The sequence below is a fragment of the Bombina bombina genome, chromosome 7 (genome assembly GCF_027579735.1).
Source record: "Bombina bombina isolate aBomBom1 chromosome 7, aBomBom1.pri, whole genome shotgun sequence".
NCBI classification, from domain to species: Eukaryota; Metazoa; Chordata; class Amphibia; order Anura; family Bombinatoridae; genus Bombina; species Bombina bombina.
Genome location: NC_069505.1, coordinates 249620362 through 249635434, shown reverse-complemented (window position 1 = coordinate 249635434; position 15073 = coordinate 249620362). Strand labels below are relative to the sequence as shown.

Here is a 15073-nt window from a genome sequence, read left to right as displayed (position 1 = left end):
AATGTGTAAATGTACAGCACTATATGACATGATTAGGTGCACACATGCCATGAAATGTGTAAATGTACAGCACTATATGACATGATTAGGTGCACACATGCATGAAATGTGTAAATGTACAGCACTATATGACATGATTAGGTGCACACATGCCATGAAATGTGTAAATGTACAGCACTATATGACATGATTATATGCACACATGCATGAAATGTGTAAATGTACAGCACTATATGACATGATTAGGTGCACACATGCATGAAATGTGTAAATGTACAGCACTATATGACATGATTAGGTGCACACATGCATGAAATGTGTAAATGTACAGCACTATATGACATGATTAGGTGCACACATGCATGAAATGTGTAAATGTACAGCAGTATATGACATGATTAGGTGCACACATGCCATGAAATGTGTAAATGTACAGCACTATATGACATGATTAGGTGCACACATGCATGAAATGTGTAAATGTACAGCACTATATGACATGATTAGGTGCACACATGCCATGAAATGTGTAAATGTACAGCACTATATGACATGATTAGGTGCACACATGCATGAAATGTGTAAATGTACAGCACTATATGACATGATTAGGTGCACACATGCATGAAATGTGTAAATGTACAGCACTATATGACATGATTAGGTGCACACATGCATGAAATGTGTAAATGTACAGCACTATATGACATGATTAGGTGCACACATGCATGAAATGTGTAAATGTACAGCACTATATGACATGATTAGGTGCACACATGCCATGAAATGTGTAAATGTACAGCACTATATGACATGATTAGGTGCACACGTGATGACTGACAATTCTAATTGGCTGATTGGTACTTTCTGCTAATGCTCATTGGTCAATTGGTATTTTTTGCTAATGCTTTCTGAACATTATTAGGAAGTACATTTTAGACAGTGCACACATTTTTTGTCATATTTTTTCAGGCAACAAATTTTTTATTCAGACAGAGCATAACATTTTAAAAAGTTTCCAATTTGCTTTTATTATAAAGTTTGCTTCGTTCCCATGTTATTCTGTGTTGAAGCGATACCTAGGTAGCATCTGGTGCACTACATGGCAGGAAAGAGTGCTGCCCTCTATTGCTCTTGCAGATGGATAAAATTCTTGCAAAACTGCTGCAATATAGTGCTCCAGAAAAGGGCTGGCTCCTAAGCATTTTCAACAAATGCTTTTCAACAAAAGAAACCAAGAGAACGAAGAAAATTAATTATAGAAGTAAATTAGAAATTTGTTTAAAATTGCATGTTCTGTCTGAATCATGACTGAAACATTTTGGGTTTTATATCCCTTTAAGTATGAAAATGATTATTATTATTTTAATTATTATCCCTCAAGTATTGGAAATGCATATTTGCAATTGTATATTATGCATATATTAAAAATGGTGTTGTGTATAACGCACCTAGATTTGTGTGAATTGCAGAAAAGTTTTGCATTCTCCACTAATTGATGTCTATTTAGTATACTATTGCTTTTTATTTCTCTAACAACAACATAGTATTTGGTATTTTAATGGAAATAATAAAGCAGTATTGTTAGGTCATTGAATCTGGCATTTCTGAATCTTCCCCGATTGATTTATATTTGGTTCTGTACATCCTGGCTGCTTTATTTCATTGAATGAGAGACCACTCAAACACTCTTTTTATTTCAAGCGAACAGTTAACCCAGGAAGCACATTTTCCTTAAGGCAATATGATTTTCTTTTTATTTATTTATTCTTTATAGATGCAGATTCTTTTATTAACCGTGCATAAATAGAAGGCAAAATATTTGGCATGACAAGAAAAATATGCTTAAACTGTACTGTCTTTTTCTTATTTTCTAGCACTCTGCATCAAAGTCATAGGAGAAGACACAGTATATTTACATGCGCAAGATAAAGTAGCTTAATGCATATCAAGTAAGCAAATATGTAGTTAAAGTAAAATCTCTAGAGAATGTAGCATAAGTTAGCAACACATTGGTGCGTTCCTTAAATACACTGTATATGTTTTCCTTAATCGTTGAGATAATATTTGATTGAAGTTTTTTCATTTAACTTATTTATACTAACTATATGAATATTAAATATATACATTCGTTTTGTGATAAATGCTAAAATTAAAGGGACACTGAACCCACATTTTTTCTTTTGTGATTCAGATAGAGCATGCAATTTTAAGCAACTTTCTAATTTACTCCTATTATCACATTTTCTTCGTTCTCTTGGTATCTTTTTTTGAAATACAAGAATGTAAGTTTAGATGCCGGCCCATTTTTGGTGAACAACCTGGCTTGTTCTTACTGATTGGTGGATAAATCCATCCACCAATAAAAATGTGCTGTCCAGAGTGTTGAACCAATAAAAAAGCTTAGATGCCTTCTTTTTCAAATAAAGATAGCAAGAGAACAAAGAAAATTGATAATAGGAGTAAATTAGAAAGTTGCTTAAAATTGCATGCCCTATCTGAATAGTGAAAGAACAAATACGCAAATACGCTGGAATTCCGCAGCGTATTTGTGGCGAGCCTGATTCCCCTTAGGTATCGACAAAAGTAGAATTTTGTGACGTAACATACGATCCGCCGGGCAAAGTCCAACACAGATCAATGCTTACGTCATTACAGATGTTCCGAATGCAAATTCAGCACTATCTGACTACATTTGCTAGTTAACAAATAACTACCAGGTACCCTCGCCACTATTCCGGCCCAGCGTACCTGATTTTCAATCCGCCGCCCTGGAGGTGGCGGATACCATAGGAATCAATGGGAATCTGAAAGCAGCGAAAGTTCATGTTCGCTGCTGCCCGATATCCCATTGATTCCTATGGTAATGTTTACACTTAACACCCTAACATGTACCCCGAGTCTAAACACCCCTAATCTGCCCCCCCCTACACCACTGCCACCTACATTATACTTATTAACCCCTAATCTGCCTCCCGACACCGCCGACACCTACATAAAGTTATTAACCCCTAATCTGCCCCCCTACACCGCCGCCACCACCTACATTATACTTATTAACCCCTAATCTGCCACCCCCTACACCGCCACCACTATATTAAATTTATTAACCCCTAAAACTAAGTCTAACCGTAACCCTAACACCCACTAACTTAAATATAATTTAAATAAATCTATTTATTTAAATAAATTATTCCTATTTAAAACTAAATACTTACCTATAAAATAAACCCGAAGATATCTACAATATGACTAATAGTTACATTGTAGCTAGCTTAGGGTTTATTTTTATTTTACAGGCAAATTTGTATTTATTTTAACTAGGTACAATAGTTATTAAATAGTTATACAAATATACCTGTAAAATAAAACCTAACCTAAGTTACAATTACACCTAACACTACACTATAATTAAATAAATTCCCTAAACTAAATACAATTAAATACAATTAAATACAATGATCTAAAGTACAAAAAACAAACAAACACTAAATTACAGAAAATAATAAACAAATTACAAGATTGTTTTAACTAATTACACTAACCCCTTGAAGATCACCTTACCGTGAGAAGTCTTCACCCAACCGGACCGAAGTCCTCAACGAATCCGGCAGAAGTGGTCCTCCAGACGGGCAGAAGTGGTCCTCCAGACGGGCAGAAGTCTTCATCCAGACGGCATCTTCAATCTTCATCCATCCAGCGCGGAGCGGGTCCATCTTCAAGACATCCGACTCGGAGCATCCTCTTCTGACGACGTCTTCTTGTTAAATGAAGGTACCTTTAAGTGTCGTCATCCAAGATAACGTCCCTTCAATTCCGATTGACTGATAGAATTCTATCAGCCAATCGGAATTAAGGTAGAACAAATCCTATTGGCTGATGCAATCAGCCAATAGGATTTAAGTTCAATCCTATTGGCTGATCCAATCAGCCAATAGGAATGAGCTTGCATTCTATTGGCTGTTCCAATCCTTCATTCAACAAGAAGACGTCGTCAGAAGAGGATGCTCCGCATCGGATGTCTTGAAGATGGACCCGCTCCGCGCCCGGATGGATTAAGATAGAAGATTCCATCTGGATGAAGACTTCTGCCCGTCTGGAGGACCACTTCTGCCAGATTCATTGAGGACTTCGGCCCGGTTGGTTGAAGACTTCTCACGGTAAGGTGATCTTCAAGGGGTTAGTGTTAGGTTTTTTAAAGGGGGTATTGGGTGGGTTTTAGAGTAGGGTTGGTTGTGTGGGTGGTGGGTTTTAATGTTGGGGGGGGTTGTAATTTTTTTTACAGGTAAAAGAGCTGATTACTTTGGGGCAATGCCCCACAAAAGGTCCTTTTAAGGGCTATTTTTAATTTAGTGTAGGGTAGGGATTTTTTTATTTTGGCGGGACTTTTTTATTTTGTTAGGGGGATTAGATTAGGTGTAATTAGTTTAAAAATCTTGTAATTTGTTTATTATTTTTTGTAATTTAGTGTTTGTTTGTTTTTTGTACTTTAGATCATTTTATTTAATTGTATTTAGTTTAGGGAATTTTTTTTAATTATAGTGTAGTGTTAGGTGTAATTGTAACTTAGGTTAGGTTTTATTATACAGGTATATTTGTATTTATTTTAACTAGGAAGTTATTAAATAGTTAATAACTATTTAATAACTATTGTACCTAGTTAAAATAAATACAAACTTGCCTGTAAAATAAAAATAAACCCTAAGCTAGCTACAATGTAACTATTAGTTATATTGTAGCTATCTTAGGGTTTATTTTATAGGTAAGTATTTAGTTTTAAATAGGAATAATTTATTTAATGATAGGAATATTTATTTAGATTTATTTAAATTATATTTAAGTTAGTGGGTGTTTGGGTTATACTTAGGTTTAGGGGTTAATAAATTTAATATAGTGGCGGCGGTGTAGGGGGGCAGATTAGGGGTTAATAAATATAATGTAAGTAGCGACGGCAGATTAGGGGTTAATAAGTATAATGTAGGTGGCGGCGGTGTAGGGGGCGGCAGATTAGGGGTTAATAAGTATAATGTAGGTGGCGGTGGGCTCCGGGAGCGGCGGTTTAGGGGTTAAACACTTTATTTAGTTGCGGCGGGGTCTGTGAGCGGCGGTTTAGGGGTTAATACATTTATTAGAGTTGCGGTGGGCTCCGGGAGCAGTGGTATAGGGGGTAAACAGTATAGTATAGTGTGGGTGTTTAGTGACAGGGTACCAATAAAGCTGAGAAAAAGCCGAAGAGCAGCGAGATCGATGACTGTTAGTTAGCAACAGTCCGCTGCTCATCGCACCGTACTTGGTGCGCAGCTTTTTGACAGCTTTTTTGATCATTTTGGAGAACGTATTCAGGTCTGCGGCAGCGATGTTAGGCGATCTTAGGCGAGCGTATTGGTGCCGGCGAATGCAAGTAAGTTGACGGCTTGATAAGTAGATGCCTTGCTGTTCTCTCTTGTTGTCTCTATGGCAACAACTACCTTTTTGTGTTTGTGTCCCTTTAACAACTACACATTTACAATCTTGCAGATATCCAATCACACTTAGAAATCCTGCCACTTTCTCTCTATAGGCTAAATCTACAGAAGAGACCTCTTTTCATGCTCTGTACATGATCTTTTATGAATATATCCTGCCTTGAAAATCCTTAGTTAAGATATTCGCTTGTATATTTTAATATTCATTCTCAGAGTGAATGCACTGCAATATGATATACTGTTCTTTCCTAGAGTGTAAGACACATGATTAGGATCACAGCTTATGGAAGGATCAGGCTGTCCTTTCAAATGGGCTTCCTACAGAGCTTGCAAAATTGTGTTTTTATAGCAACCAGTTAAAGTAATATCCAAATAGTTAATGGATTTATTGCTGAACCAAATTCATTGTTAACCCAATTGTAAGACCCAATTCATTGTTAACCCAATCAAAAAAAACTCCTGCCTCTTCTTTTCCTCCCTACCAAATCACCAATATAGCAATTGTATGTCTATATTGTATGTCTATATTGTATGTTTGAAGGGATTTTTCTCCCACCAACTCATATAAAGATTGTCATAAGGAATTGCAACTGTCCTCCCCACTTCTTGAGATAAAAACTGTATATTAAAAAAAAACAAATAACTTTTAAAGGGATACTAAACCCAAATTTGTTCTTTCATGATTCAGACAGCATGGCAAGCAATTTTAAGCCACTTTCTAATTTACTCCTATTATCAATTTTTTCTTCATTCTTTGGCTATCTTTAATTGAAAAGCAAAAAATGCAAAGCTTGGGAGCCGGGCCCATTTTTGGTCCAGCACCTGGGTTGCGCTTGTTGATTGGTGGCTAAATGTAGCCACCAATACGCAAGTGCTATCCAAGGTGCTGAAGCTAAAATGGGCTGGCACTTAAGCTTTACATTATTGCTTTTCAAATAATGATAGCAAGAGATGACTTTGACAATAGGAGTAAATTATAAAGTTGCTTCAAATTGCATGCTCTGTCTGAATCATAAAATAATAAATTTGGGGTTAGTGTCCCTTTAATGACATGTTCCTAAAACTGTACAGAAAATCCTGAACACACAAAAAAGAAAGTAATGTTTGGAATCTGATGCTGTATGATATGTAATGAAAGACTATAAAGCTATCAAATTGTAAGACAACTGAACTCTTGGTTACAGACATTGAAGTCATTAAACTATGGAGACAGACTACTAATAGCGGTAAAACTGTGTCTAGCATTAGGGAGAGAACCTATCCTGCTGACTAAGGGTCTACCATTAATATGGTGAAGTTGTTTGTGCACCTTGGGTAGGCTATGGAACAAAAATGTCTTCATTTCTATTTTTAGTCCAGTGCTTTCTGCTATAGACATATTTTTTTGCCTGATTTATATCTGCCCATAATTGTTCTAAGCAAAAGAGGTTAGATAAGGGAAAACCTACGTTTCAATATGTCTGCTCCTATAACTATGTCTATATAAACTAAAGTACTTTATAAAAACTAGAAATGTAAATATCTTCTATATTTAAAGAAAATATATAATTTTAAAAATACATCTGCATGTAAACCACAATTTGTTTTTCAAGATTCAGACAAAGCATACAATTATAAGCAACGTTCCAGTTTACTTCTGTTATTAATTCTGATTGATTCTCTAGCTATCTTTTATTGAAGAACAGTACTGCGAGCTAGCTGTGCATATCAGTAAGCAAATAATAAGTGTTGGTGTGGAGCCACCAATCAGCAGCTAGCTCCAAGCTCCTGGAGCCTACCTACATATGATTTTCAACAAAGGATACCAAGAGATCAAAGCATATTAGATAATAGAAGTACAATGGAAAGTTGTTTAAAATCGTATGCTCTGTCTGAATCAGGGAAGAAGATTTTTGAGTTTTGTGTCCCTTTAAGGTTTAATAGCTATTTATTTGGGGAGAATTAGTAACCTTTCCCCCTAACTAGTAAACGGTATTGTTAGTAAAATATTTCTATAAAGGAGGTAATGTAAATTATTATCCAGCGTTATACAAATTAGAAGAAAACATCAGATTAGCTGTGGGTTTCATTTTCTTTGAGTTTGAGTAATGGTAAAAAATAATTTAGAATGTAATAGTTTAAAGAAAATGGAAATAGGGTTTTGAACCATTTTTATGTCCAATCTTCTGATCATGGTATTTTGTATTCACAAATTGCTTTAATATGGTTTAATCAGCGCTGCGCTACGGAATCTGTTGGCGCTATAACCGATAATAATAATAATAATCAGGCATTTCTATATTGTTTTGCAGGTAACTCGGTAGCAATGATGTAGCAAAGGATTTGAAAGCTTTTCACTCACAACATGGACTTGTCAGATAAATATATTCTGGACTTTTGCATTAACTGACCATATGGATGAAAACCTACATTTTCACCAACTGATTGCAAATCAGATTTTACATTTTACATTTCTTAGGAGATGCAAAAAAAAAGGACGTAGATGCAATTGGCGTTGCTAGAAACTGTTCAGATACTACAAGACTTTAAAACAGGACAAACGTTAATACCAGGATAGGATTTCCTTTCAACCCTTAAATATGAACAATTTTTGAAAAACATGGAGGTCAAATGAACATTGAGAAAAAAGAAATCTTAGAAATCTATTGTTGACCACTATCTCTGATAACAAACAGCAATACTGCATTTATATATTGCTCTGATACCAAATGAACTCATATAAAGAATAAAAATGTATTTTGAATGTGATAGATAGGTAAGTATAATCCAGACTTTGGGGTGATTTGGCATTTTCAATAATTCATAAGTTACTTTGTATTACTATTTTTTGCTTTACCTGGGTGCCCAATTAAAAAGATTATTACACATTTTTCCTGTCCATCAAGTTCAATAATTGTCAAATGAATACACTTTGCATGTACAGACACAGTGCCCTAAAGAAAAAAACCTGCTTAGGTCCAGAGAGAACTTGTTCAGTAGCTTTTGGAACATACTATCTTAATGCTATTTTTTTGTGATTAAATTACACTGGCAAAAAATGTAATAATAACAACCAAATATTATTGAATAGTAACGTAAAAGCAAAATCATAAGCTTTTTTCTGGTTTTACTTCATTAATAACTTTTTTTTTCTGCTGTTGCTGTTGTACATTTTGCTGTTTTAAGGAGTATTTTTTATAATGTAGATAAAAAATAACATTAACGTAAATCAATGTAATTGGCTTTCTTGGAAAGATTCAAACACCCTTGAAGTGAAATTTTTATGTTCTTGTTTTCAATAAAAGATGTGTTTTCCTGATGTTATGAGATGCTTTTTTTAGCCCAGTTTTATCTGGCTAATAATAACAGAATTAGTTTATAACAAGGTTCAGAAATGCGGTGAAGCAAACCAAAGTGCTGGTTTATTATATCTATAGAATTTTAATAACAAACATGATATGTTTCATCCAATTCTGCATCTACCGTGTTTTTGTTTTCCACCCAAAAAGAAATCCCGGGCGTCAGTTCTACACGATGATGCTAACCCTGACAAATTAGAATAAATGCAAAAAAATAATAAATTATTTCACTGTATTCTTTTATTTCAATTGGAATTTATAAAGGAACTCCACCGCATTTAAATAAACAAACAAATGGACATTACACAAACATTTAGTTGATTTATTTATGCAGTTAAATCTGTTACTCTAAAGGCTTCACATTTACAGTTTACACCATTCGTTAATGATTCAGCAATGTCCTTGTCCAGTTTCAGCCTATCAGTATGTAAGCTTCATTTTAGTTCTTGGCATTCCTGACCCCATTAAAAAAAAAAAAAATTGAAAATAGATATTTTGGTGCTGCTGGTATGTAGCACTAGCAGTAGCTTTATTTACGTTTAAGTTGCTGTCCATCTCCTCCTCTGCTCCCCTGAATGTGTTCCTCATAGGAAATGAGGGGTTAATGAATTTCTGTTGATAAACAAATAATGTCAAAATTAACCTAAATTTAGCTAATCTGGGGAAAATATATATATATATATATACATTTTTCATCCAATACAATTTTGTTTCTGTGCACACTTCTAATACATACTGAAATACTAACGTCTAGTATGGATTGTCTTTTTATAAAACCTTCTATAGGAAAAGTGCATACTGCAAATCAAATAATAATTCTGTTATTTATATAGAGTTTTTCTCTACCAGGGACCTCAAAGTGGTCAGCACAGAAGCCCCAGATGCTACTAAAAAATAAAGAATGCCTATTATTACCCAACTTAATTGTGTTCAATTTATTAGCTTTAATGAAAGTCTGAGTTGCCCCTGGTGGGATTTGAACCAGTAACCAGCTCATCATATGGAAATGATAAATGTAAACATTTAACAAAAAACAAATCTGGGAGCAATTGTGGTGAGTGTGTTAATTAAAAAGCTTCAAATCAAATACAATGTGAAAAATGTATTATACCTTGATTGAAGAGGAAACTGGGCATATGCATGTTCTGTCATCATCATTTCACATTTTTTTATTATTATATCATAAACAAGTTTCTAATATACTCATGCATGTGGGCAATAATCAGTGTTTCCATAATTACATTCACTACTAATATGTTTAAGCTAAAATAATGTCAAGATATCATAATACGAAGTATATGTCCATCATAGGTTCAGCTTAGGAAATGCAAGAGTTAAAACATCCACAATGATTCACTGAGTGTTCAAATGATGTTAAATTCTACTTTAGGGTTATCTTCTAATGTTTATAACCCCCCCAGAAAGCTGTCCATATGTGTGAAAAAATATCTAGTCTCACAAAGTAGCATAACAACCTCATAGGGTATATTGTATTTTCAAGAAATCTCACGGTAATACATCACGTGAGGTTTAATACAATTATTCAAAAAGTTTATTAAAAAAAGTTTTATTAAAAAATATCATAATCAACAAACATAAACAAAACACATTGCAGCAGCACCAGTCTCATAAAAGTCCTCCTTTATTCAGCCAAAGAAATTAGACATGATTAAGGACATTGCCCGAAACATTGTCTGATTTCTTTGGTTGAATATAGGAGGACTTTTATGAGAGTGGTGCTTCTGCATTGTTTTTGCTTTTGAAGATATATTTTGGGCTGCTTTTCAGGTCCTTAGCTGCTTGCACACCTACAAGAGAAAGCACAGGTGCAGGATTCAAATACAAGGACTATAATGAACAAGACAGTGGAATAATAATACTATAGGTGCAAATCTTTACTGTAAAAATGTATTGTAAAGAAACCACAGATGGGACTTGTCATGGATACCGGGCTGTAAGGGTTAAATCTCTACCCCTCTACAACCTCATCCCTGTTGTTTCTCAGTGGTTTTGTGCTCCTCAGAGCAACCACAATCTCTGGAAGCTTTTGTTTGCTTGTTTTGGGTTCTAAACTTGTTAAGAGAAGAGCTGATGTATGACCAGGAAAAACTTCGTAAGCTGGCCGGCTCCTGGAACTCTCGGTCGGCCACAGAACAGCAGGACACAAGCTAATTTTACCCCTGGTCGCACCAGAAACCATGTGCCCCAGAGCTCCACTATTTTGGGGATTAGTAGCCCCTAGGGAGGACAAGAGGTGGGAGAATTAGCGGAGGGGAGCTCCTTTGGGAACTGGAGGTTTTTGACACCCCTAGCCCTATAACTTCAACGGGCTTTATATCTGGTCCCCAGTGACAAATCATGCTGTTTTTTTAAATGTGGCATCCAGGGACCGAGAGCTTTAAAATGTCACACTGGAAGTGCCGGCGCTCCCCCGGGATCACCCAAAACCGCCACTTCTGTGTCCTGGGATTCTGTGGGACTGTGGCTGCTATGGAGGTGCCGGTCTGTCTGGAGTGGTGGGAATGGTAGGAAAATTGTGGGATTGTCCAGTATCTTATCAAGATGAGCTTTGTGTATAAAAGGAGTGTGTGTTTTCAATAAAATCAGTTCCTGTTTCACCTGAATGTTAGTATGTCTAGATATTTGGGTGTGCTCCTGCTAAAATCACTTTCCTGGGCTTCATAGCAGCCTGTTCCAGGCAGAGGAAGGACCCTCTTGCAGAGCTACCTAGTCTGGTGGTAGCCGGAGTCTGCCACAGGGTGGGACCCTGAGTACTGGTGCTCTCGGGCATCAGGGGTGGCTACAGGCTGTGGTCACTTGCCAGCTACATAGCTGCAGTCAGCAGGGAAGAAGCAGGACCCGTTTGGCAGAGCTACCCAGTTGGGGTAGCCGAGGTATCCATCACAGGACTATTTCAAGGTACATCATGTGTTCTACGATTAACAGGGTCTATAGGGGAACAGTGGCAATTTGTGGACATAATTCCCATCATATCACAACTTTTTTCATTCTTTGTGGCATGCTCCTACGGTATCTTAAATCTTCTCTCTACAGGTCTAAAGGTTGTGTTCATCCATAAGATGATCTATTGGATATAAAAATTGATACAACCATTTCACACAATATATTCGAATAACGATTGTGCCACAAAAAGAAGCACACTCTCAGGAGCGAACACCAGCTCAATAGCTTGTTAGCTTGTTCTATGACAATTTATCAGCTGGGTGCAGCTTCTTTTAGATCAACAATGTTTTTCACATAAAATAACTTTCCTGAAGTATATCAGTCTGATCCCGCCTAAATACCCGGCAATCACTATCTGAACAAGGAACATGGCAACCTCATGCAAGTTATTGAGCTGGTGTTAGTTCCTGAGATATAAATAGTGCTAAATTAGACAATAGGGACAACTATTTTCTTAAAAAATCTGAAACAAATAAAAATCAAACTAAGGAAAAGACTCAAACTAAGGATAATTATAGAATGTTCATCACACAATACAATACTAGCCACAAGAAAATATGTAGCATTATAAGAAAGCATTGGGTATCTTATTAAAAGACCCAGTCCTAAATAAAAATATTAGTGATAAACCAAGGTGTGTATTTAGACGTGCACCAACACTAAAGAATTTACTAGCGCCTAGTAAGATAGTAGTTAACAAAATAAGGAAAACAGCTAGATTACAAAAACATGTCACAAGAAGGGTATATTCAATTGTTCAAATAAAAGGTGCAGGATGTGCACTTTCATTAAACCAGGAACTGAAGATTTTATATCCCATACCATGTGGAACAAATATTAAATTTTACACTATCTAACTTGTTCCTCATCTTACGTAGTGTATTTATTAACCTGTCAACTGTGTGGGATACAGTATGTAGGTCGTACGTATGTGTAGGGTTATACGCACAAGGTGGAACGAACATTACCGAAATAGGAAAAATAACCTTAAAAATCATAGCGTATCAAGACACTGTAACCATGCACACAAGAGAAACCTTAATGTTTTTAATATAACTCCAATAGAATTTATTCCAGCCTTTAAACTATATAATAGGTTTAGTAGACTGCATCAAAGGAAGACCTTTTGGATTTACTAGCTTGGTACTTTGTATCCAAATGGTCTAAATATGAATATGGACCTAGCAGGGTTCCATCCATAACATATTTCCCATTCTTCTTTTTTTAGAATACATACACATGTGTGTGTATGTTTATGCGCGCATATATATGTATGTGTACACATTTTTTATTATAACATTTTTTTTTAACATAGAACTCATATATAGTTTTTTTTAAATTATTTTAACATTATTGGTGTATATATAATACACTTTATATTATTTTTATTATATTATATAATGCATTTATTTCACTTTGTGGATAAGTATTTCCACATTCATGAAAATACAATTAAGGGGTATGTCTACCATCTTGTAGAGATCCAACTACACTATTAGTATGTATCATTTTAATATATAAAATCTAATGAGGCAACATTACAAGAGCAGAACTATTCACTAATCTATTTAAGAACTCAGAATATGTTTTTTTTAACATTATATTTGATAATCACACGCTTCACATTTAAACGATTATGTTTACATATTCAAGCTTATACATAACAATTCTTATTATTTAATTATAGATTAAGATCACATACTTATCACATATAATCATGAGCTATAAAGCAACACTATGTAGCAAAGTTTTCACATATTATTTTTTATGAAATTCAATGCAAATGCACACATTAATTACATATTATTACAGCCGTGATTTCTATTAAAACTCGACGATTGTACTAATATTACTATGTTGTACTCAGATATTAAATGATGAGCGGATATGACACTTCAGTTTTATTTGTCACATTCACACTTAATAACAATGTGCATATATCTTTTTAACAAAATGCACCAGACACCTAGTAATACATTTCATATACATATATACTTTTCACTATAGATAATTCTACCAATCACAACGGATTGGTTTCGAGCCTGTTGTTCCATTGGTTAATGGGAGAGGTACCCGTATGTAAATAAAACAAGCATGGTCTTATGCGTAATATAGTGGATAGTGGCGACCAATGACAGATCACATGGCAGTCCTCTATGATATTTGGCACACCCTGCAGCTGTTAGTTGGCGCACAGAGATTTGTGGAGAGGTCTGAGCAATGCAATGTGATCCGCTTGTGGGGCGTAACATAGAAACCACAATCATGATTGCCGCACATATCAGATACGAAATATAACATCGGTAAATTATTTGCACTATAATGCGTTTTTTAGAAATAAAATTTGGATTTTTTATTATGAATGTTAACAATTGTGTACCAAGTTTTTGTAAATGTCATACACAACTCCTGATTGTTGATGTTATACAGAGGGGGAGTTTCGCTTATAGCAGCCATATGATTGGTTGTAAATGAATATATATAAAGTAGCAAGTTTGTCTTGTCTGTATCAGCCTGATGAAACAGTTTGGATACTGAGAAACGTGTTGCTGTACGATATATGCATTTAATAAGCACTTGTTTTATGCAACTTGTTACTGTCCTGTTACTTGTCCCAACAGCAACCTGCTGGTTTGGAGCATTGTATGACCCAAGGCTGACACACATGCTCGTGCTCACCTGTTGTCTGGCTATCCTGAGACAGCAGCAGCTCGTGCTCACCTGTAGTCTGGCTATCCTGAGAAACTCACCTGAGACAGGTGCAGTAAGAGACACTCTCACCCGAGACAGCTGCAGTAGGAGACACTGTCAGCTGAGACAGATGCAGTAGGAGACACTCTCAGCTGAGACAGCGGCAGTAAGAAACACTCTCACCTGAGACAGCGGCAGTAAGAAACACTCTCACCTGAGACAACTGCAGTAGAAGACACTCTCACCTGAGACAGCTGCAGTAAGAGACACTCTCACCTGAGACAGCTGCAGTAGGATACACTCTCACCTGAGACAGCTGCAGTAGGAGACACTCTCATCTCAGACAGCTGCAGTAGGAGACACTCTCATCTCAGACAGCTGCAGCAGGAGACACTCTAATCTCAGACAGCTGCAGCAGGAGACACTATCCATAAACAGATTGTGACTGCAGACACCTGAGACATCTGCAGTGGGAGAGGCGGTCACCTGAGACATCCAGCTTTATCAGATATCGGGAATCAGAAGACTCCTGGGAAAAGTACCATACGTTCAAGAGACACCAAGACTCCAGTAAAAGATCCTGGAAGTTTCGTACAGTCAAGCACCATACACAAG

At 35.9% G+C, this 15073-nt stretch overlaps 1 protein-coding gene across 1 annotated transcript in view; it reads left to right on the top strand.

The window, feature by feature from the left end:
• TAFA4 (TAFA chemokine like family member 4) overlaps positions 1–8766 on the top strand; it is a 323123-nt gene extending 314357 nt beyond the window's left edge. The window contains exon 6 of the mRNA XM_053689353.1: positions 7757–8766. Coding sequence (XP_053545328.1) covers positions 7757–7768 — 12 coding nt within the window. The 3' untranslated portion in view covers positions 7769–8766. The remainder of the gene's footprint in view (positions 1–7756) is intronic.
• Positions 8767–15073: the final 6307 nt, after the last annotated feature.